At 49.3% G+C, this 21,304-nt stretch overlaps 9 protein-coding genes across 9 annotated transcripts; 5 read left to right on the top strand and 4 right to left on the bottom strand.

Annotated features, from left to right (window-relative positions):
- Positions 1 to 3: 3 nt before the first annotated feature.
- EI90DRAFT_3031224 (microtubule associated protein-domain-containing protein) lies at positions 4 to 3,105 on the top strand. The gene is made up of 10 exons (XM_039058297.1): positions 4 to 442; positions 536 to 589; positions 652 to 867; positions 932 to 1,264; positions 1,327 to 1,476; positions 1,534 to 1,681; positions 1,736 to 1,884; positions 1,937 to 2,044; positions 2,106 to 2,246; positions 2,299 to 3,105. The coding sequence occupies exons 1-10, from the start codon at positions 119 to 121 to the stop codon at positions 2,959 to 2,961; spliced, it is 2,286 nt and encodes a 761-aa protein (XP_038923504.1). The 5' UTR covers positions 4 to 118; the 3' UTR covers positions 2,962 to 3,105.
- On the bottom strand, positions 2,913 to 6,114 carry EI90DRAFT_824538 (fungal-specific transcription factor domain-containing protein). Its single transcript, XM_039068103.1, has 9 exons — positions 5,867 to 6,114; positions 5,486 to 5,810; positions 4,879 to 5,431; positions 4,800 to 4,820; positions 4,718 to 4,744; positions 4,571 to 4,668; positions 4,247 to 4,521; positions 3,568 to 4,191; positions 2,913 to 3,514 (listed from the first exon to the last, which is right to left on the bottom strand). Exons 1-9 carry the CDS (start codon positions 5,935 to 5,937, stop codon positions 3,130 to 3,132), a joined length of 2,379 nt encoding a protein of 792 aa, XP_038923503.1. The 5' UTR covers positions 5,938 to 6,114; the 3' UTR covers positions 2,913 to 3,129.
- On the top strand, positions 6,114 to 7,276 carry EI90DRAFT_3031220 (uncharacterized protein). The gene is made up of 3 exons (XM_039058296.1): positions 6,114 to 6,157; positions 6,231 to 6,542; positions 6,607 to 7,276. Exons 2-3 carry the CDS (start codon positions 6,236 to 6,238, stop codon positions 6,834 to 6,836), a joined length of 537 nt encoding a protein of 178 aa, XP_038923502.1. The 5' UTR covers positions 6,114 to 6,157; positions 6,231 to 6,235; the 3' UTR covers positions 6,837 to 7,276.
- On the bottom strand, positions 6,999 to 10,914 carry EI90DRAFT_3031216 (P-loop containing nucleoside triphosphate hydrolase protein). Its single transcript, XM_039058295.1, has 13 exons — positions 10,510 to 10,914; positions 10,050 to 10,454; positions 9,892 to 10,000; positions 9,315 to 9,835; positions 9,164 to 9,245; positions 8,992 to 9,102; positions 8,842 to 8,936; positions 8,523 to 8,793; positions 8,356 to 8,456; positions 8,175 to 8,297; positions 7,990 to 8,115; positions 7,338 to 7,924; positions 6,999 to 7,270 (listed from the first exon to the last, which is right to left on the bottom strand). Exons 1-13 carry the CDS (start codon positions 10,864 to 10,866, stop codon positions 7,138 to 7,140), a joined length of 3,021 nt encoding a protein of 1,006 aa, XP_038923501.1. The 5' UTR covers positions 10,867 to 10,914; the 3' UTR covers positions 6,999 to 7,137.
- A 109-nt stretch (positions 10,915 to 11,023) lies between these two features.
- On the top strand, positions 11,024 to 12,141 carry EI90DRAFT_3031214 (uncharacterized protein). Its single transcript, XM_039058294.1, has 7 exons — positions 11,024 to 11,267; positions 11,333 to 11,562; positions 11,618 to 11,630; positions 11,696 to 11,765; positions 11,814 to 11,869; positions 11,926 to 12,023; positions 12,082 to 12,141. The coding sequence occupies exons 1-7, from the start codon at positions 11,145 to 11,147 to the stop codon at positions 12,131 to 12,133; spliced, it is 642 nt and encodes a 213-aa protein (XP_038923500.1). The 5' UTR covers positions 11,024 to 11,144; the 3' UTR covers positions 12,134 to 12,141.
- Positions 12,016 to 13,391, top strand: EI90DRAFT_824422 (ribosomal protein S5 domain 2-like protein). The gene is made up of 4 exons (XM_039068102.1): positions 12,016 to 12,023; positions 12,082 to 12,256; positions 12,315 to 12,827; positions 12,912 to 13,391. Exons 3-4 carry the CDS (start codon positions 12,445 to 12,447, stop codon positions 13,249 to 13,251), a joined length of 723 nt encoding a protein of 240 aa, XP_038923499.1. The 5' UTR covers positions 12,016 to 12,023; positions 12,082 to 12,256; positions 12,315 to 12,444; the 3' UTR covers positions 13,252 to 13,391.
- EI90DRAFT_3285080 (uncharacterized protein) lies at positions 13,272 to 14,711 on the bottom strand (the record flags this gene model as incomplete). Its single annotated transcript, XM_039066950.1, has 3 exons — positions 13,272 to 13,470; positions 13,536 to 13,933; positions 13,998 to 14,711. 3 exons carry the CDS (start codon positions 14,709 to 14,711, stop codon positions 13,464 to 13,466), a joined length of 1,119 nt encoding a protein of 372 aa, XP_038923498.1. The 3' UTR covers positions 13,272 to 13,463.
- Positions 14,712 to 14,934: 223 nt separating this feature from the next.
- EI90DRAFT_3115553 (Eisosome component PIL1-domain-containing protein) lies at positions 14,935 to 16,729 on the top strand (the record flags this gene model as incomplete). Its single annotated transcript, XM_039062800.1, has 3 exons — positions 14,935 to 14,967; positions 15,035 to 15,267; positions 15,340 to 16,729. The coding sequence occupies 3 exons, from the start codon at positions 14,935 to 14,937 to the stop codon at positions 16,727 to 16,729; spliced, it is 1,656 nt and encodes a 551-aa protein (XP_038923497.1).
- A 107-nt stretch (positions 16,730 to 16,836) lies between these two features.
- On the bottom strand, positions 16,837 to 18,540 carry EI90DRAFT_2988320 (ATPase V1 complex subunit C; the record flags this gene model as incomplete). Its single annotated transcript, XM_039056037.1, has 9 exons — positions 16,837 to 17,099; positions 17,125 to 17,266; positions 17,351 to 17,444; positions 17,507 to 17,599; positions 17,657 to 17,725; positions 17,776 to 17,871; positions 17,932 to 18,023; positions 18,074 to 18,331; positions 18,394 to 18,540. The coding sequence occupies 9 exons, from the start codon at positions 18,538 to 18,540 to the stop codon at positions 16,879 to 16,881; spliced, it is 1,212 nt and encodes a 403-aa protein (XP_038923496.1). The 3' UTR covers positions 16,837 to 16,878.
- Between the last annotated feature and the right edge of the window lie 2,764 nt (positions 18,541 to 21,304).

The following is a 21,304-nucleotide window of genomic DNA, read 5'->3' as shown; positions in this document are numbered from 1 at the left end:
CAGATAACGGGGCATTGACAAACAACCATAAACCTCAACAACGCCACTATCGAGGAAGGCAACCTCGCTCAGTGTCCAAATACTACGCCCGTAGCCATTTGGCACGAGAAAACAGTCGATGACAACTGACACTAGCGGCAAGGCCAAGGAACTCCTCGATTCTTTGGTGGAGCCCCTCACTGCCCAAGTCCATCTTCTTCCAGCCATACACGCGCAGCTGGGTCTTCCGAGCTCTGCTATAGCAGCTGATCTCGATAAACTCCGTGTGGTTCTTGCAGATGCAATAGAGGCCCAAATACAGCAACGGCGAAGCGAAGTTAAAGCATGGTTGGAACGATGCGACAAAGTTGAAAAGGACTGCAATGTCTTGGCGAAGAGCACGGGGCTAGATAAAAGCGAGAAACCACCCACATCTACTATTTCTGAGCTTAGGAAGATAACTGTGAGTGATTTGGGTCAGCTGGACACGTTCTTCAGAATAGGAATATTCTCACGCTCTTGTCCGCGGCGGCGCCACGGATCGTATCTCGCGCAGAACATTCCGGAACGCCTTGAGCAGTTAGTCGCTCTTCGAGACTCACTCAATGCGGTATGTTTGAAAGTTTGACACGGTCATTTGGTCCATTTGTTCACCCTGTTCTTAACTTTAAGATTTATGCCGTTAAGTTCGAAGAAAAGAACGCATTGACTGTGGAACTCGAACGGATCTCGAAGATAGTTGGTCTTGAGTTTTATTCGGCCGATGTTTTGTCTGCCATCAATATCTCAGCGTCCGATGCCAAGGGTAACGATGCACTATGGAGGGACGTGACACCACAAAAACTGAACAAGCTCGAGAGAGAGATTAAACGTGGATTGGAGGAGATCGTAAGCACATCATTTACTCTCTGTATCTCTATTAGTTTTTTGAACTTATACTCGCTTTGAGTAGAGTACCAGGCAAGCCGAGCTGACGAAACTGCTTGAGCAGATAATGTGGTTGCATTCCGAGCTTGGTCTCGAAATCCCGGACCCCGACGCAGTCGAAGATCTTAGCATAATAATTGCGGATGAACAACAAGCCGCCACGTCCTTCAATCACAGTGCGACGCAAGGGCATGCCTCGAGTAGTACACGCGCGACACCTCAAATGTACAATCGAGTCCTCTCTGAATTCGCAGCACGCATAGCCGAATTGGACGAAGACAGCTTTGAAAACTTTGTTTTCGATGGCGTTGATCCAACTCTTGACATCATTTCGTATTTCGGAACAATTTTACAGGAGGTGAGGTTTTAGTTCATTCGTAACATCTGCATGCACCGAGAGAAGGAATCCATACCAAAAAGTTAGAACAACGCATGAAGACTAGACAACAACAAATACAATCAATGTACGACGAGCTTGAAGTTGTTTGGAAACGCCTTAATATACCAGAGATCGAAACGGAGGGATTTGTCGAACGGAATCGGGGCACCACTGACGATGTTATTCAGGCGGTAAGGTTAAATAGACAAACTTCTTATTATCCTGATGAACTCAAGCCCTTCAAACAGTATGAAGCGGAACTTGCTCGCATGACTGAACTGAAGCTGCAGAGTCTTTCTGGCTTTATTGCTATCGTGCGAGGGGAGTTACAGTCCCTTTGGGTCGACTTGATGATGGGTCCCAATGATCGTGCATTGTTCGCTCCGATGTGGAAAGGTATTTCGCAACCTTCAATACCTCGCGATGGGGTAATTCATGTGTTATATACAGATGAGGAAGAGGAGGAAGACCCGGAGGCACTTCTCAATGAGCACGATTTAGAAGTGGCCAGGTTGAAGGAAGAGAAACGGTCCAAAGCCCACATTCTTCCGTTTGTGAAGAAGTACTTCGAGATCTCGAATGACGAGAAGATATTAGCGGTTCGTTATTTTAGAGCCGCAATCATAGAATCACTCCAATACCGATCTGTAGGAATCAGCCTCCGACACTTCGCGACTAACAGGTCGAGGAAACCGGGACCCTGGTCGACTCCTTCGAGAGGAAAAGATGCGCAAGCGGGTGAGGAAGGAGAAGCCTCGAGTGAGTCTGGAATCACTTCAACTACCGCTCCATTTCACTCAACCCTTTTGTGGATGTCAAGCTACTCCGAGAGTTACTTGACTTTGTGTCGCATTGGGAGGCAGAGCATAGGTCCGAATTCCGTGTAGAAGACACATCACTTCTCGCTTGCCTGCAGCAAGATGCTGAAGCCGAAACATCTTCGAACCAAAGTAGTCAGAAGGTGAGTCTTGCTGTGTTAACCACCTGAATCAGTCAAGCTTACAATTCTCCAGAGAACCAAGGCGGCCACGATGTCAATTAGATCCGTGACACCTGCCCCTGGCGGCTCTGTCCAAGGGTCTGCCCAAAAGCACGGCCTTCCGAGCTCAGACAGCGGCCCACTTGCTAAACGGGCAAGGCTTACTCCTACCAATGCTCCAAGGAAACCGAACTCCACAACTCATTCACGAGGCGTCACGCCCACACCATCGAATAACCGAAACACTACTCCAGCAACCTTCGGAACGACTGTCCGTGCGCCGCTGCGAGTTAGTTCACAATCAAACGGTACCGTTCCGCCTTTACCGCCATCATATGACAGCGTCAAAATATCTGCGCATCCTTCAATATCCAACACCTCGTCAGGTCACGGCTTTGGATCCGTCATTGGCCTTGGCACTGCTCCATTGAGACTACCGAACGGGGCATCGGGCTACGCTCAGTCCCTTAGGTCTGGATCAGGATCAACGGTGAGAAGCGTTTCGGCTTCGTCAATCCCTCGACCGCCGTCCGCTGCGCTCGCTCAAGCAACTGCAAAAGTGGCTAGAAGACGGGATAGTTTCAAACCCCGACCCAGTTTGGATTATGCATTAGTAGACTTATCGGGAATGCACAGTGCTGGCTGCGGAGGTGAAGAAATCCTAGAGGAGAGTGACGAGGAACTGGAAGTGTATTAATTAGAGGCCATGATACCCTTTGGCGTCCATTTTGATCATTGCTTTCAAATGCCTGTGTGTTTATGTTATTTGTACAGTTTTCGTTGTGTAATGAATTCCAAGACCTCTGTGTATCGTTATGTACATGCAATTTGAGATGCGAATAAAACTACATAGATGAATCTGAAATCAGTGATTTGGTCCCAGATTGGTTGGAGCGCCCGACTGGGCCGGGTAATGATAGGGGTCAGAAATAAACCATGAGCTATGCCCGAAGGGAAATTGGTCGGGTAACCATGGTACCTCCAATGAAACGGAGTCAAGCGAGTATGTTTGGGGAGATTGTTCGTACGAGTACAGCATATCGTACGGGTTGCTTACTGAGAGCGTATCGAAGCGAGGTGGACCGAGACCTGCAAGTGTCTGGAGAGCTATCGGGCCGCCCCCGTTTGGCTGTGTCCCTGAATAGGGTTCATTACCCATCGACCGCTCCACGTTGCTCGAGGAAGTACTCTCAACTGATCTCCATGGCTCCTCATGCATTTGGGGAGATGATTGATGCACAGAGTTTAATCTATTCCACGGAGGATTAGTCGAAGCGCGAATATTATTAATTTTGGTGCGTACTGTGATCCATGACGCGATCCAGTTTCGGTAGGCACGGTCGGGGTCCCGCATTCTGTTTGCGGGGCTTGCTTTGACCTCCGTTCCGTTGAAGAGTTCATTGCTCTGTCAAATAGATCATTCAGCAGCCTCGCAGTGACTGCACCGGAGCTCCAGGTGCTTCCAATTTCTTCTAATATTGCAATGCAGTACGACACATTGCGTGCATCGTCTCCCCGTTGGTCCTGCGTGATGGAAGGTCCGATTGCTCTCGCTAAGTGAATTAGTCCTGCGACGTAGGCTATCTGCACGGCTGTAATAGTGATCCGACGAAGGCCATATATCTCCTGGTATCGATGGAACAGTTTAACAATCTGGCAGGCTGACGAGGTGCAATCTCGCAGCGCAGTCACTTGCAAATCGTAGATCACCGCTTCTCTGCCTCTGAGTGCACGGGCTGAATTTTGTGTGGCCGGCGTCATCACTCCTGTCTTGAAGAAGGGCCGGAGTAAGAGGATGAGAAGCCAATGGAAGCAGAGGTTTAGATTGAATGTATGAGGGGGATACATCGCCCCTTTGATTCCTAACTGATTTTGATGGCACCGCAGGCGATCCGGGAGGTTCTGCTCCCATTGGCGCATCTTGCCGCTAAAGAGGTGTCAGATGTCGGAAAGAGTCATTACAACAGGCCTAGAAGACTTACTACAGTTGGCGGACGCGGGATAAGTCCAACTCTCGGTACGGAACATATGCTAGTTCCAGAATCGTGGATGCGATTTGCATCAGGGTGACCTGGTACTGGAATGTAAAATCGACGGCCACGGGGCTCGGGGCACCTCCCACTCCCAAATCATCCAGCATGCAGAGATGTACGTCCATCCACTCCGATAGCTCCTTGGCTTCCCCCGGTCCCTCAAAGTCCTTTGGAGGAAGTCCCAAACCCTGAGACCTTCCAACATAAAGACTCCAACACTTGTCCTAATTCTGTGTTAGACAACACCGTCAACTGCACAGTGCACAGACCTACTTGGCAAAACAAGCTCCAGAAGATCCAGTTTCGCTCCAGTGCGTTATGATTCGGGATTCCACCTCCCTGAAGCGTTCGCAAGGGCACATGCAGTCCGACTATCAATGAATTAGATCACGGTCCATGAGTTGAACCAGATAGACTCACGAGATTCCCCCATCCTAACGGCCATCCCTGTCAAAGAAGAAATGTCAACATAATATCATTTCTACCGTGGACTGTGACTCACCAAAATACATGAACCCGAGCCCTGCTCATTGGGCTGGTTCAGTGCGTGTTCAAATAGGTGAGGGCGAGATAATCCTTACCCTGTTCGGAAAAGCCTGAATGATAAGATGACAGGACAGCAAGTGCCACGACTGTCGCAAGGGAGGCTTGTTGGCATTCAAACTCCAAAAAGGATTTTGCGTGCTTCGCAAACTGATCACGAAAAGCGCGGGACTGGCGTTCTTCGTCTCCAGAGTACGCGAATGCTACAGAGAGTATCGCGTTGTGCAGCATCTTGGAGTAGTGCTGAGTGTAAATCGGAATGGAGGGGTTGAAGGTTGCGACACCCATATCCCGAAGAAACAAATGGGGGATCACACGCAACTGCCAACCACAAAAGAAGGTGAAGAAATCCAGAAGGATTTTATCATGTTCGTGCCTAGGCAACTCAGAGGTGATTAACTCGGGGAGAAATGCGTTCCAATTCGCACAGGGATATCCAGAGTGTGAGTTGTCTGGTTTAGGCCTCAGCTGGTGAGGTCCATACCAATCCCCCCACAAACCGGAATCTAGTTGTAACTCGGCGGGAGGGAATGGAGGGTGGTCAGAGAATGGCGCCGTTTTCCCGTAATATTGAATGCGGCCATTTTCTAACTGCAAGATGCATTGGTAAGGACCCTCACGCATCAGGAAGATCGACAAACTCACGACAAGCCCTCCCATCGAAACGGCCAACCCACTTGTGTCAGAGTAATTCCCATCCGAGGCCGCATTCCCTTCGTCGATGCTCTCGAGGTCCTCCCCATAATCCAGTGATGGATATCCATTCTTCTCAATGATGGCTTGGAGTCGCTCAACCTTTGTTTCTAATTCACGAATTTCCCGCCTGAGGGTTTCTGCATCTCGATCCGAAAGGCGACGACGATGATCCACCTTCCCCTCCCAGTCACACTCAGAACCACGAGTAAGGCATCGTGTGCATGGAATGGCAACCCCACCGTTCGCAGGGGAGACTCCATCACATTTGCGGTGGCTACGGTAAAGGGACCGTTAGCTACATCATCATTTTGGTGCCAAGGAACTGCATACCTCCTGGCACATCGTGCACATGATTGCGAACTTTTACGCGTTGTCTGGTTTCTGGAGGAAGACGAAGCCATCAATGGCCTGAATTGCGCAATAATGCACGAAGATGACTGGGGGGGAGCAGTGTGTCACCATTCGCTCAACCAGGGGCTGGTTATAATGAAAGCCAAGGGGAAGAACAGCGGCCAAAACAGGCGCTCAACGCTTATCTCGGGTCTCGGATGCAAAAGGGATGCTGTGTAAGACAAAAGACCGGGTCAGGGACCTAACTCGTGTGAACAAGTGCAAGGTCAAGTGCGACGATCATTTTTTATTCGTTGAGCAGAGCCTGATCCAGCTCATGACCCCAACCCCCATCCACTCCCAGAAACAATGCCTTGGCCAGTCCCTGTCGTTCATGAATTTGCACAGGTCCCCACCAACCCCTCCGAAGCTGACTTCCATGGGCCATACAATAAACTCCTTTACACCGTGTTTCCGGCGGACGGTCCCTTTACAGTTGTTCCTGTGTACATCCCTGGTTCACGCGAGTTAGCCCCCCCTCTCGTCTTCTTCGAGGTTACAGTTGAGCGTAAACCTGTCCTCATACTGCTGCTAAAATCACCCAGTGATCTTCGTTACCGTTCCCAGCGTAAAGCCGCTGATAAAGAAATTCGGGTTCGCATCGAGGATTTAATCGGTTCGTCGGGATCAACTCTGACCGAGGAACTGTGCTGGTGGGGAACTGACATCCCTTCTGGCAGAATATTGGCACATCCCCACGCTATATGCTGTTAGTGCAATGGGAACCAGACTGTGCTTCTTCTCCAAACAGCCTGGCCAGCCTATCGTACCAATCACTCCCCTTAGTTCTATCGACGAGACCAAAACAGTTCCAGAGGAGCATTGGAGCTATGACATTCTGGAAGAAGAGGGGGAGCAGAAATTCCGAGCAATGGTTGAAGAGACACAGCAGGCTTATGCTGCTCTATGAAGGTTGTGCACATGTATCAGCTATTTTGTAAGTGTTCTGAAATTGTGCAGTTTGTACGCTCGGGTACAATTGCGACAAGTGTATTGTCTAATCCAAATAGGAAATGTGTCAATGAAAGCAAGCGCTTGACACAGAAGGAAAGCCCGCTGCCAGCCTACTTGATTTGGTCGTCCTTGTCATTTCTGTTTTATTTTTTACCGACTCTGACTCCACGGTTCGAATCAAAAGAGATGCATGTATGGTGCGGCAACAGTGACAGATGTCATTAATCAACCATGGACGCTGAATTTCAACTTGAAATTCATGACTTCCTCGTATCACTTGCAAGTCTCCGTACCATTCCCCCTTGACTCCCAGTGGCGACAGACACAGCTTTCGCCGTCACTTGTAATATATCGTCCTCGTTGAGGATTTTTCCCCTGACCCCTAAATGTCTATTCGGTTCCGGAATGGAAATGAGCTTGTGGTATGACAAATTGAGGGGGAGCAGACGCCACTCACCTTTTCTTCTTCTTCACGGTCCCTGGCTCACCAACATCAGGGACGTACTGCCCACTGGGTCCAAGCTCCGCTCGAGCTTCAATGCGTGCCTTTGGGTTTTGAATGATGAGTGGGCCATCCATCGAGTCATCAGGCGTCAAAAAGGCCGGAACTTTGACTTCCTTCGTCGATGCTCTCCGACGTCCCTGAGAGGTGCTCGCCACACGATTCTTCTGTGTATGACCCCCAGGAGTTCTCCTGGTATCGTCTACATCAAATGAGCTATCTTGTTGCTTGTCAAGGGCTGTGCTACGGGCTGAAGACTCAGACGTTGCCGAAGCCCCTGAGCGGCGTCGGCTTCCTTTCTTTAAGGACCGGGCCCTGGACGTGGGAACGTAATCATCATCGCTAGCGTTGGAGTCGATATCAGCGCAGCCATCGGTGTCAGCGGCCTCGTCCTCCGACACGAGAGGAGACGGATTTGGGAATTCGTCAGGGTGGGATGGCGTCTTGGACTTTGCTTTATGTTCCCGTTTCGACCCTTTCTGACTCTTATTGATTCTGGCGGGCGGCGTCGGGCTCGGTGTACTTTCTTGTGTGTCCATAAGCTAAACAACAACAAAGTGCTCATAGATATACAATATTGATAAATAAATTATAGATGACTGCTCACAAGACTAACTTCAACGTCACGGATATCTTCCTCTTCCGTTTCCTCGTCAGATCCCTGTTCACCAAATACACCTGTTCGCGATAACATCTCAATCTTTCGGTCCATCTTGAGCTCGTTCTCCTCGATCTGATGATGCATCAAACGGTTAACTGGCTCAGTGTTCGAATGAGCGGCGAGCAACATACCTCGCGACGAAGACGTGCAGCATACTTGCGCTCCATTAGCTGCATGCGTTCTTCCATCTCCTGCATGACGCTCTCCCTCGTCTCCGCCTCAACCATCGCACATCGAATCTCAGCCTCGTACCACTATATCGAGTACCTTTAGAATACACCAAACGGTGGGATTGTGATAAGGATCACGAACTCTTTCACGCATTTCCTCTAATTGTCGAAGCAGGATGCTGACGAGAGAGTCAGGGTCATCCTCTTCATCTTCCTCTTCCTCGGGATCTTTCTCTTCTGCTTCTGTTGGTGCAGCACATGAAATGTATGAACACCATACTCGAGTGTCAAACAGAGCAACGAACGCACCTTCGACGACTTCAATTACCCGTTCGACAGGGGCACCTCCCCCGGGAGCTGCAAGCGAAACTCGGACTTGTCGACTCAGTCTCTGTGGTATCAGCGACTCCTTCCGCGCGGCCGTGGAGTCGGCAGCAACGGGTATTTGAGTTGGCCTCAGAGTCGTCAGAGGCAACTTCGTCGTGTTTGTCGACACCTCGCTAGCAAGAGCTGCGAACTCCATCACTGTCGCATTCTCGTGATACCCAGTATCAAACGGATTGACGTTCACAATCATCACCTTGAACTGCGTCAGGAGAAGAAAAACTCCAAGTAGATGTCACTCAACCGCTCTCCCGCGTCCTTCAAAGAATTCTTGGAAGAGTTCGGTGAGCTTGGAGGTTCGATACATTGGGACTTCCAATCGAACAGGTCTGGTCGAACCTGTTTTGATCAACAGTCAAACACCCCCACGTCATGCAATGTGGCGTGCACGCACCCGAAGCTTTTGCTTTGACCAGCTTCATCTGATTACATCGCAGAGTTCTCATGCACTGGCCGAGTGCCATAAGCGAGTTGTTGATTTTATTCGCCTCATCCATTCGGTCGCCTACACATGGGGCAATCAATTACCATCGCTCATCATAAACAGAACAAGAGACAGAACAAACCTGTAGCCTGCGTATTTTTATTCCGCTCAGACCCGGCGAGATCAACAATCGACATCTTCGCAGTCTCCACGACCCCACTCCGCTACTCGCAGAAAGAAACCCCACATTCAATCATACCAACCCAGCAATGAGCGAAGCTTCGTCTACTCACATCATCTTTTCTCCGCCTTTCAATTCTAATTCCCAGAATTGCATGACTCCTCGAACTTTCCCGATTCGCTATTGTCCCAAACACCCTCCGCCCCAGCATCCCCATCCGCACAGCTTCCTTCGCCTCGTTGGCACTTCTCACACAGACTTCTTTCAGTGACGCAATGTACTTTGTTCCATTGACAGGATTGATCCTTACACTGAGGGCTTGACGGCTAACGGTCGTGGTTCCAGTGTTCTGTACAGCGAGGGTGGTGCTGGAGCTTGAGGCGCCAGAGCGCAAGGAGGAAGAGTTGGAGCCAAGCCAGGAAAAGGGGTTGAGACTGGAGAGGGTTGGGATGAGAGTTGAGCCTTTTTTGGATGTGTTCAGAGATGGAGCGGAGGAGGAATGAGAAATATCTGGAGCGCTACTTGATTGTGGGATGGAGGAAGCCTGGCTTAGAAGGTCGAATATTTGGTTGTTATAAATCTCGGCGTAAGATATGTAGACCGCATAGGCACAGCCATCATCGATGGGCAGTACTTTTATCGAGGAAAATTATGAGTCAAGTTGTACACTCTGATTTTGAATCGCTTACCAGTTTCGTCCCGCTCTTTCCATAATCCTTGGTCCTCCTCTGTTAACAAGGACTGCACGAACGTGGCGTCATGCTGTGAAGTACCCGCCTCGCCCATATCATCCTCTTCCTGGCCGATAGGTAAGATGGCAGCTTGCTAATGTGGAGATAAAAAATACCTGGTTTGCTCCAATACTATTAAATACCACATCAATTGCACGAGGGAGGATCCCAGGATTCTCGCCATCATGTTTTCCTTGAATCGTATATGTCTTCCCTGAGTTGGTCACGCCGTACGCGAAAACAAGGCCATTCTCCATGTTTAGCAAGTCCTTGACCAATGGGAGGGTGGTCTTCTGAAAGAAGTCACTCTGAGTTGTCGAGGGCTCAAATACTCTAGTAAATGAGAACGTCTGAGTACGACTGCTTGAAGCCGGTGCTCTAAGCCTCGATATTGATGACTTGAGGAAGGATATTGATGAAGAGGAGGGTGGTGAAAGCTGCACTTTGGCCTCGGAGATTAACTTGAGGTAAGGTGTTCTTGCTGGATCCTCATCGAGATCTGGTCGCACTCGGAGGTAGGCCTGAGATATTAATTAATCAGAAGCACAGACAGATAATGGGCGTAGATACACCCACCTTCATGGCTTCTCTTTCTTCTTGGATCCCTGTCGACACTGGCCGTAGTGCTTTCCTTGTGGCGGCGAGAACAGCAGCCGGACTCTGCTCAGTAGTCTCAGCTAGATCATTATCCTTTTCTTTAGTTTTCTTCGAATTTATTCCCCTTATTCCCAGAGGCTTCAGCCTCTTCAGACCAGGATTTTGTGCCTCTGACGCGGTAAGAGTGGCGGATGTTCGAGAGGTACCCAAGGCTGCCGCGGCTGCTCTAGTGGTACGAGTTGTCGATGGGACATCAGGGGCCGTCACTGATGTTTTCAGACGTGATGATGCCCGCGTTGCAGGTGTTGACACTGTATTGACCGATTTCAGCGGCATCGAACACGAAGTCTAAAAACGCGTTCGCGGTTTCGAGTTATTTGGTACTGTTTACGGCAAGGGCTAGACAAAGTGTTCCCACGGTGGATGCCCCAAGTAATTAATGTAATACCCAAAACCTTTTGACCTCCGCTCCAATACTTCAATGTGGAACAGCCTGAGAGTGACGTCTCTCACCACAACCCGTGCTATAAAACACTTCAAGAAACCCCAAACCACCATTTCTAACTTATCCTCACACATAGACATACACTATCTCCAATCAATTTTCCACGATAATGGCTGCCATTGCAAGGGTTTATCAAGCCCGGTTTGAAACTCACCCTGCTGTCACACTCGCCATAACGAATGGAACATTGGCAGCATTTTCGGACGTTGTCGCCCAGACATGTCAAATACTGGTGTGTCGTTGACCAGCACTTTGATCCGAATCTCCCCTCAACAACCAGTTATCTTATCTCGTTAGCTCACAACGCCCCAATCACATCCACCCCGCTCTCTGGAGTTCGATCCTCCTCCACCCAGGAGCCTGGATTTTTCTCGCACTGCGCGCTTTGCAGTGTTCGGAATTGGAATGGGCCCTCTCCTGGGTCGATGGAACTTGTTTTTGGAGAACAACTTCCCTCTAAGATGCGTAGGCGGCAAAGTCAGCTTGAAAGCTCTTGGAAAGCGTGTCCTAACGGACCAGGCCCTGATGTGAGTGCCTCGAGTTCGTTTCCGAATTTCTCCTGATTTTCCGTTGTCACGTCAGGGCGCCAACGGGAGTAAGTAACCGAAGATTCAAATTTCCATCCGCTGGTGTCTCAGTACTCTTCCGGGTCCATCATAGCTCGCCATTTTCATCGGTTCTATGGGTTTCATGGAAGGTCGCAATGCGGCCGGAGTACAGAAGAAGTTCGGTAAGTTGTTGCAATGCCGCAATTTGGCTTTGAATTGACTTTTCATAGCCGACATGTACAAGCCTGCCATTATCGCAAATTGGCAAGTATGGCCTCTCGCTCAGGTATATTCTATCAGTCCGCTTGTCTTGTAGCGCTTTACCTGATGTTGAACGCCCAGTTGGTGAATTTTCGATACATGCCTTTGCCATACCGCGTACCGTTCCAAGCAACTTGCGGAGTGTTTTGGACATTATACCTCTCACTACTCAATGCCAGGTCCGTGGCCTTTCATGTGCATTATGTTGCTTCCACGCACTCACCTTTATTACCTCAGGGAAGATATTAAGCAGGATGGACCGTATCGAGCGAAGAAACTTACTCTATGATCTGACCCATTACATCCCACCTCCGGAGATGCATTCAGTTCTGCAAACGCTTGACACACACACGAAGCAATCCAGACCATTGATTCTTGGACTCTTTCTTACAATGACTCCTCAACGACCTCAGTAATTTATCGTATTGTCAGCATAAATGCATTGTGTCCCATTCAATAAACTTTTACAGCAACTGCTCAATTCGTTGTTGAATGCCGGTATGGGAACATAAATGGAGTCCCGTTGTGACATCATTCCACCTCCGAGACAAGCGCCCAAAATGAATTCAAAATCAAATTCGGATCCTCTTGTCTTGCGTCATGCCGAGCATCACGGACTCGACGCTCGACAGCTTCATCACGACTTCACGGACACCCCCCAGGCCATTGGCAACGTCAACAAACATAATCGATCGTGACTCTACCTTCATCGCATATATCTTTCGCGCGACATCGCGTACCCAAGCAGCATCCTGTGTTTCCCATGTACGGCACGTCATGCACGCCGATCGGCCCGCTACACACGAGATGAGTGCGTGGAGATGTGTGATGCTTAAACACGGAAAGACTGGGCTAGATGGGCCGGATGATTTTGAAGAAGTGATGGGGCATGATGACGATGGGGAGACGTACGGTTCCTCAAGAGTGTTGGGTGTAATGGAAAAAGAAGGGGTTCTTGACGCCGTCGTCGTGTGTTCGCGATGGTTCGTATTGCATATTGTAGTAATTTTCGTATCCAGTCTCTAATCCCTACGTGCAAATCGGTGTTTCCAATTATCATGATGCAGGTATGGAGGGACGATGCTCGGGCCAGTTCGTTTCGCCCATATCGAGAAATGCGCACTGGAGGTTTGCCATGCCTTCAAGACCATCGAGCAAATAGAAGACTGCATCATTGAACTCAAATCATACGACGAGACGCTTGCCAAACTCCGGGCTGAGATCGCAACTTTGCAAGGAACGCCTCCACCACAACTAACGCCGACAGATTACAAAGCCGCTTTGTTGACCCCTCCTGATTTGGCGAAAGCTCAGCGACTGCTAAACGCGCGGAGAAGCGCTGTGGATGGACTTCAAAGGACCCTGGAGTTGAAGAAGCAGGCGGCGAATACTTCCCCCGATCCTTGAGCGTGGTGCATGGGTCCAATCACGAAAAATCAGCTGTATATCCTCAAGACCCAATATACCATACAATGATTTCCTGGACAGATTCTATCGCCGTATTACAAATGTACAATATTCAATCGTCTTGAAGGCAAATTATTCAGAGTTGATTATCGTTGAAGGACAGCCTCATTGGGATAAGCTGAAAGCAAGTCGGGCGTACCAACATGGCGCAGTTAGTACCTGTAATATTTAGCAAACTAATTCGTGAGTTTCACCACCGAGTGGTCGCATGACAAGGACATCACCCTCGGTAAAAACCCTGCTGCAATGAAGGCTGCCCAAATCCGCTTCCATAACCATATTGTTGTGGCTGCTGCCACCCTATCTGCTGTAGTTGCTGTTGCTGCTGATATAAACTCCCAAACCCGCCCGGTTGATTCCCACCACCGGTAACATAACCTGTGGGCTGCGCCAAGATAGAAGACTGTTGTGGTTGTGGGTTGGTATACGCCACTGTTACCCCAGCGCTTGTTTGAAGTTCTTCTGGCCATTCCGGAAGAGATCGGAGCCCCGCGTTGAGTGCTTGGCGCACTCGGGATCGCGAAGCCGTATCGGAAGAGTGACGGTAGCCAGACTGAACCTCTTCCAGTTGGAGTTTGGCAGCTAAGACGAGATCGATGTTGGAATCGGCTTCACGAAGGAGCTGCATGTATGTAAAGGGACATCAGTATGAGCGAATGAAGATGTGATGAGGTAATTGTGCCTACATCCTGGGCCCGAGTGACATCCTGTTGTGTCCATTGCTGATTGTAACCCGCTGTTGCGCGATTCACGAGATCCTTCCTCGCTTCCCATGCACCCTTGAGCTTCTCGATAGAGCTCATGAATTGTTTCCAGGCACTTGGATCCCATCTCTCCAGTTCATTTTTGTGGTCTCGGACAAAAGACCGTGGATGGTCAGAATGAAATGACGTCCCTCCAAATGATTCGGAAGTCGGAGAGCTGGGGGGTTTGGGAGCTGGAGCAGGTAGAGCTTGAGGAAGTAGTGCAAGATTCGCATAAGGATCAAAGGCTGCGATGCTCTGATATGTAGGATCGGAAGCATGCGACAGAGCACCACTCCGGTTGTCTGGGATTTGAGAGGGGAATTGCTGTCCAAACGTATTAAAATATTGGGGTTCCGAGCCCAACGCGTACGAGGGCTGTTGACCATTGCCGAAATATTGCCCAGTCTGGGGAAAACCGGTTTGTTGGGGATATACTGGCTGCTGTTGCAGAGGATTATACCCTCCACCAAAGGACCCTTGACCCCATTGTCCCCCTCCAAAGTTCGGGTCCCCGGCGCCTAATTGGCCAGTGAGAATGGACGGGTCATCGATCTTCGGGAACCGATTGGATGCATGGCTTGGATCCGACTGAAGTGCGAATGGATTATTGGTTAGCTGGGAGCCAGTCGGACCAGCAAAAGGGTTGTTCGACATCCTTCTCGTACGACGAATGAGCTCAATTCGCGGCGCAGTTTAGAGACGCCAAGTTTGTGGGATACCCAATGGCTGTACAAATTTTAAATGTGTCGTGAGGTCACATGCTAGCCTCATATTCATATTTGACATCACAGCCCATAAAAGGACGCTCCAAGAAACGAATGATGATCTAAGACTTTCCTTCAACCTCTACAAACGATCAGTGTCTTAAACGTTCAGTATGCCTCGATTTCTCAACAGCCTCGCTGAAAAGGTGAATACTAACGCCGATTTAACGTCGATCTTTGTTCGATGAGAGCACTTACTTGGCGTTGATCTAGGCACAAAATGCGTTGAATACGACTCCGCTTGGACAGCAAATTTCGACGCACATTCCAGGCCAACAGCAGCCCGCTCAGCCGGCTAGCACCACCACTCAGCCCCCTGGAAATGCCCCCACTAGTCCACCACCCACACTTGATCATACTTCTCCCCAACCCATTGGACTTACTGGCATACTGATGCAACACGGGCTTGGCAGTATTCAAAACTCTCTAAAGTCGCTTCAAACTCAGTACAGGCAATTCGTTCTCTTACCCTGGCTTATGCCGAACTCGTAAACCTGACTTTGCTTTTGAATCAATAGTTCGGCGCAAGACAAACAGATCCAGTTGCTCATACTTGGACAGAAGAACTTGGTGTATGACTACGATAATGTTGGCCGTAACGGAAAGACTTTTAGCAAGGAGCTGTACATTTGGGGTCAGGAGCAGACTGATGAAATCAAAGATGGTAAAGCCGTTATATCATATAGTACAGTCAAGAAATTAACGAACACTTTGTTTTCAGTGTCCGATCGATTTGCATACCTGCACTACGTCCATGGAAACCTCAACTGTGATCTAGCCGCGAAGATCGATGCTTCGCGCGCACCATTCAAGGATGCGAGGAATACCGAGGCAGCTCTAGGGCCCAAGCGTTCCCAATTGGCCGGGATCGATTCACAGATCTCCCGTCTTCGTTCCGAGGTTGAGGCTGGGAGGGCCACTCCAAACGCACAGGCAAAACTTGCACAGCTCGAACAGCAACGAGCGGCATTCATCAATGAGACCGATTCAGAGAATAAGAACATTAGCCGACAGTGGCTCGATGCTCTTAAGCAGAGCGAGAAAATCCAGTGGCAAGCATTTCGCGAGTACGCCGAAAAGCTTATCCTTCTCAGCCAAGCTGGGGAAGCGCTCTTGGATTCTTTGCCTACAGAACCTGCATCACTCTCGAATACGTACACGGGAGCCGGAAGAACGGCGGAGATCAGGCACCAAGCCCAGCAACTCCTGGAGAACTTCAAGCCGGGAAACTATCCTTCGCCATTCGCACCTGCCGAAAAACCAGGTGCACCACGCATTGACAGCTTTGGAATAACCCATCAACAGGAGCTTTCACGTACTCCTACCTTGGTCGACAAGGGAAGGCAGGATCAAGCAGCCCTTGTGGCGCTTGCTGCCGAACAGCGTTCCCAACTTCCTCCTAATGAGGGAATCAGTCCATCGGCTCCCAACGATGCACCTGCCTCGCCCCTCGCCTCAGTACAAACCCAATCTCCTCCAAGCGTGGCTGATCTTGGGGCGCCCCAGGTCGACAGCGCGGCACTCGCTCCTGCCGCCACGCGCCCGACGGTCGCCGAGATTGGTGGCCCCCGCTCCGGCGAGAGACAAGGAACGACAGATTCGCTGAGTAAGGATGCGTCCTCTCCCGCTCCCGTAGGTCGGGCAACTGAGACAGCAGAGGAGGAGAAGAAGAGACTTGAGCGCGAGGAAAGGGAGAGACTTCTGAGGTTCGGTCTCGAAGGTGACGGATCTTCCGCCGGGACTTCGGCCGCACCAGGCCCGGCTGAAGGGGTTCAGAAGCCTGAAAGTGCTGAAGAGGAAAAGAAGCGACTTGAGAGGGAGGAAAGAGAGAGGATTTTGAAAGCCGATCGAAGTGGTCATCCTCCCGATGATGAGAACCGTGGCAATCCACCAGCCTATGAGGGTTAAGTCTGCGTGCTGAATGCATACTTGACATTGAGTTTTTCTTCTGTGTAAACTGTGTGGCTCTTGAATGTTTCATCCTTAGTGATGTGTGTCTGCACTCGTGATTGTACCGGTCGTGCTTAGTATACCAAAAACGAATTGATATTCAGGATTCACGTTATAACCCATGGGACTTCAAACAGTACAAAGTCGAAATACTCTTGCTCCATAAGGGCCTGGTACTCGCCCGTGTTCAGATCTTCGGCCTTTCCAGACGTCTTCTTATCTATACCTCCTTTACGCCTTAAATATGCGAAGTGTGATGTAAGGGTATTGAGAATTTTTTTCGTCGATTTCGGGTCAGGCTGCAGCGAAGAACGATGGTTAAACTCAGCTGTGGGGGAATGGCGGCTTATTACTGGCCTTTATTATTAGTCCTGTATAATTTGCAGGTAAACCAAAGCGGAGGACACTCTCAACGAATAGGCAGATAACTTTCAGATGGACTAATACTTGGTACGCTTCTGAAAAGTTTGTCCGTGATACGCGTAGCATCTCCAACTATGTTTTTTTTTTTTTTTTTTTTTTTTTTTTAAAAAAAAAGTCAGTGGTGTGGTGATAGATAGGTATGTCGTCCTAACGCACCCAGAGTTCCTTCTCTGCTTGTTCAGCTGCTCTTAACTCGGAATTATGCTTTTCTACCAAGTTTTCTTCATACACGAAGTCTCGTACAACAAATCTAAAAGTCGAATATTGATGAGACGCACAAGGCGAAAGATTGTAAACTCTTTTACGACACACCTGTTTTCTCGACATTTCTGGGAAAACTGGTCCTTCGATTTCTTGAAGATGGTGACGCTGAAGAGGGAAAAATCATCGTCTTGGGATATTTTCCTGCAGCGAAAAGTTTTAAGCAGGACGCGGTTTGAATGATGATGATAAGCTTCATACTGTGAGGATCTCGGGACGACCATTGGGGCCAAACGTTCGTATTTGGAGTTCCAGTCGTTTACGTTGTTTCTGATGATGTATAAAGGCACCAGTGGTCTGTCAATTGGAGAAAAACCTACTTTGGAACTGCAACGAAGACACTCTCTAGGTATTCCGATTCGACTATCTGCTCCTTCGTGACAATCCCGATCAGTGAACGGGTCGACAGGTTCCCGCTGAAGGCAGATGATAATGAGAATCGCGGGGGGTTGCATAGGAGAAAAGGATGCATTTACGCAGTCTTTCGTTGTAATTGTGTGAGGGATCCTTTCGCGAGATTATAGTTGTTTAGCCTATTCTTGGTCACATTGTCAATGGACGTAATTTCCTTGAGGAAGAAAGATGAGGATTCGGCGATGACAGAACTCAATAGCCGACGCATGCCTTTACTAGCGTGTCGACCAAATCGCGCAAACCTCGCTGAACGCCATATTTACCGGAATTCCATCTCCATCCTTTGAGGAGATAGTCATCGACGCTCCTTTCGTCAACTAAAACATGTTCCGCGAGCCGCTGAGGGTTATTGTTGAGCAAATTCCGTAATGTGTCGACTAGTTTGGCTGTGATGGACGTGAAGGCAGTATCATGCTTCGGCAACTCCTCAGATAGTGACACAAGAAGCTCGAGCGTCCCGGTCTAGCCAGTCACTATGATTAGGCATTCGTGTGCAAGAAGAGTCCACTACCTCACTAACGCACTTTCAGGGATGGTACCGAAAGCTCGGAAATATTAGAAGGTGATAGGGCTTTCGATTGGCTCAACTTTCCACTAATTTCCTGCAACAATCCTTCCGCATCGCCGTCATTTGGGACGGACACGAGCCATGTGCTGAGATCGGAGGGCATTAAGGCAAGCGTCAGGAGGGACAAGGAGGATAAGTCCAGATTCAGGACAGTCACGCGGTCACATTGGACGTGCTTGGCTTGTTTTCTTTTTGGATTACCGCCACAAAAAATCTGGCGTCTCAACTTGGGCTTCTAAATGCTTTTGGAGTATTTTTAACGCAGTGAGATGTCCCTGTGGATCTAAGGTGCAGGCAGCCAGACCACAACGACGCGGGAAGTTACGCAGGAAGGATAGAAAATCAACATCATATGCATACTCATTCGTTTCGGGTGACCCATCTATCTGGCGTCTGGCATTTCTTATGATCCAGTTATTCCCCGTCGTTGTACACCCACTGGAGGCCTGTCCGCTACGCAAAACGTTTTAATCTGGTCAACAAATTCATGTGGGTTGATAGCTCATATCGCTTTTCCAGGATGCGTGCGACGCGTTCTCAATGCTAGCATCATAGCCACCTGGGCATATCTTGCCCGTAACAAACTTCCCACTCCTTAGGTTCCGGAAGGGAAACGCTGGCTGTCGCCCAAAGTCCAGAGCAGGAGTTAGGGTGGGACTCAGACGAATCCTGGCTTGAAGTGCCCCCTTTACGGCACCGAGTCTAACGGCACCAAACTCTTTTCCTCGTGGCAGGAAGAGTCCCGTTGGTTTTTAACCTCGAAAATTTGCTCCAATGGAAGGTTTGGTCTCTTTCCAGACTCCCAGGAATATGAGAGATACAGACATTCGCCACAAATTGGGACAGAAGATACACCCAGGGCGAAATAAGGACAAGGGTGGCCCGCCAAGACACAGGTGGATGGCAAGGCCTCGATTACGTAGTATATTCGTAGCAAAAACCGCAGCTCTGTGTCCTTCATACTTATGAGCAGAAACAGTACCCAAGTCGAATTGGAAGTGTACGACATGAGATGGTCATCGATAGGGTTTATTTACATTGCCTTAATGTAGGACCGTCGGTATGGGGAACTTGACCTTCCGAACGCGTCCGGCCAATCGAGCCTCTCATTGAACGGCGGTATCAAATGCACTTTTGATGACATCATATGCTACACCAGGGCCAGCCATACAATGACTTCGTCAACCTGTTGCGGCTTAAGGGACCAAAAACGTCATTTGGGGCGCCTGCGGGTAAAATTGAATGCAGATCCCCTTTTCCGTTGTTAAAACGTCAGACTGTCGCGCTCGAGACCTAGTTGGTCGTGCCACTGAAGAATGCATGTATCAGCATACCAACAACCCAGTCACATCGGAGGCGATCACAGATGCCATGGAGTGTCGTAGAAGTGCTCTGCAGTACCGAGTGCTGAAGTACATGCCCTATTGTGCAGCCACGTCGGGCTTCGTGACATCATTACGGGCACCTTTATCCTACAGCTTACTCTAGCTCTGCCAATTGGAGCATGCAGCACAGCCGTCACGGCCAGAATCCTGACTTTTACAATATTCTGACTGCACGATTACGCGAAGCACAGAAATGGGTCGTACATCCAGTTATATATTGCCTACGATACCGACGCAAAAAGGATGCATGTTTGCGATGCTTGGTGACTAGGGGTAATCTGACGTTTATCCTTTGGCCGGAGCAGGACATTTTCCACCTCCCCTGCAGTTTACTTTCCTGTTCTTGGCCTCTTCTCGTTGGGCACAAGTGCGCGCCACACCAGATCATGTGGGTCCAGTATACATGCAGCTAACTGTGTGCTATACTCCAAGTCATCCACTTGGGCCAAGCCCTTTGGTGCCGACGCTGGTATTTAAATTTTACTCTTGTCCTTGGTGGTATTGGTGGAATTATAGGGTTGGTAACGCCCGGATTCTACATTCATTGGTGAATACTCACAATCCTAGATGGTCAGGCCCATTGCGGTCCGCCAAGAATGTCTCTTCAAACACTACCTTCCTCATATAAATCTAAATCTCGACGACGACTTTCAGGTACACAGATATCATGGGAGAAACAGCCAATTGCTTGGGGCCTCGATATAGTCTGATATCAGCAAGAGCCTGTGCGCTCGTACTCCGGATGCGCAAGCCAACCCCCCCAGCCAGCTAGAACTGGTCTCTGCACAGTTACTTCGCTTTCTCATTACTATCAGTAACACGTGCTTTCGTGAGTTCACCCACCGCTGTGAACAATTGTCTACTTTCTAACTTGGGTTCTTAGCCCTGCTTGACCTTTGTTTTCGTGCATCCCACCCCCTTCCCCATCACCACCTAGTGTGCTTACCTATTTTGAATGTTGACTGTCTCCGTACTTCAAACCAGTTATCCTGTATTTAACTGTTGACTATGTTCCGTATCACCACTTTAACTCTTTGCGTCATTGTGCGTATCTGTTCTTTGTTTGTTTATGAGTCACATCTGCCGCTTGGCCCATTTAGGACCGTGCACACTACCCGCTGATTCAGACCGATTAGTTCGGAGCATAATTTTGATGGACTATTCCCCATTGAAACGACTTCATTATCCCGGCCTTCCCAAATAAAAATTTGAACGCACCGCGTCATCGAGTGAAGAGAGAAATTGCATTAAACAACCTGGCTGATGTCAACGACGATCGGGGCTGTCATTTCGCCTTGGACAATAAATCGAGTACCATCCTTGCTAGCCGGAGGGAAGTAAAGACGATCGTCCTTCAGCACCCGATCGCCATACCAGGCCCTATCGCTGTGGTCAGTCGGGCAGTATTCTTCCGGGAGGATGAGTTCATATCCTCCATTGAACCAAATTAGAGGGCCACCAATCATCGGAACTCTTCCTGCG

This window comes from Cantharellus anzutake, assembly GCF_015039405.1.
Source record: "Cantharellus anzutake strain C23 chromosome Unknown EI90scaffold_2, whole genome shotgun sequence".
NCBI classification, from domain to species: domain Eukaryota; kingdom Fungi; phylum Basidiomycota; class Agaricomycetes; order Cantharellales; family Hydnaceae; genus Cantharellus; species Cantharellus anzutake.
This window is presented reverse-complemented; position numbering and strand designations above follow the sequence as displayed.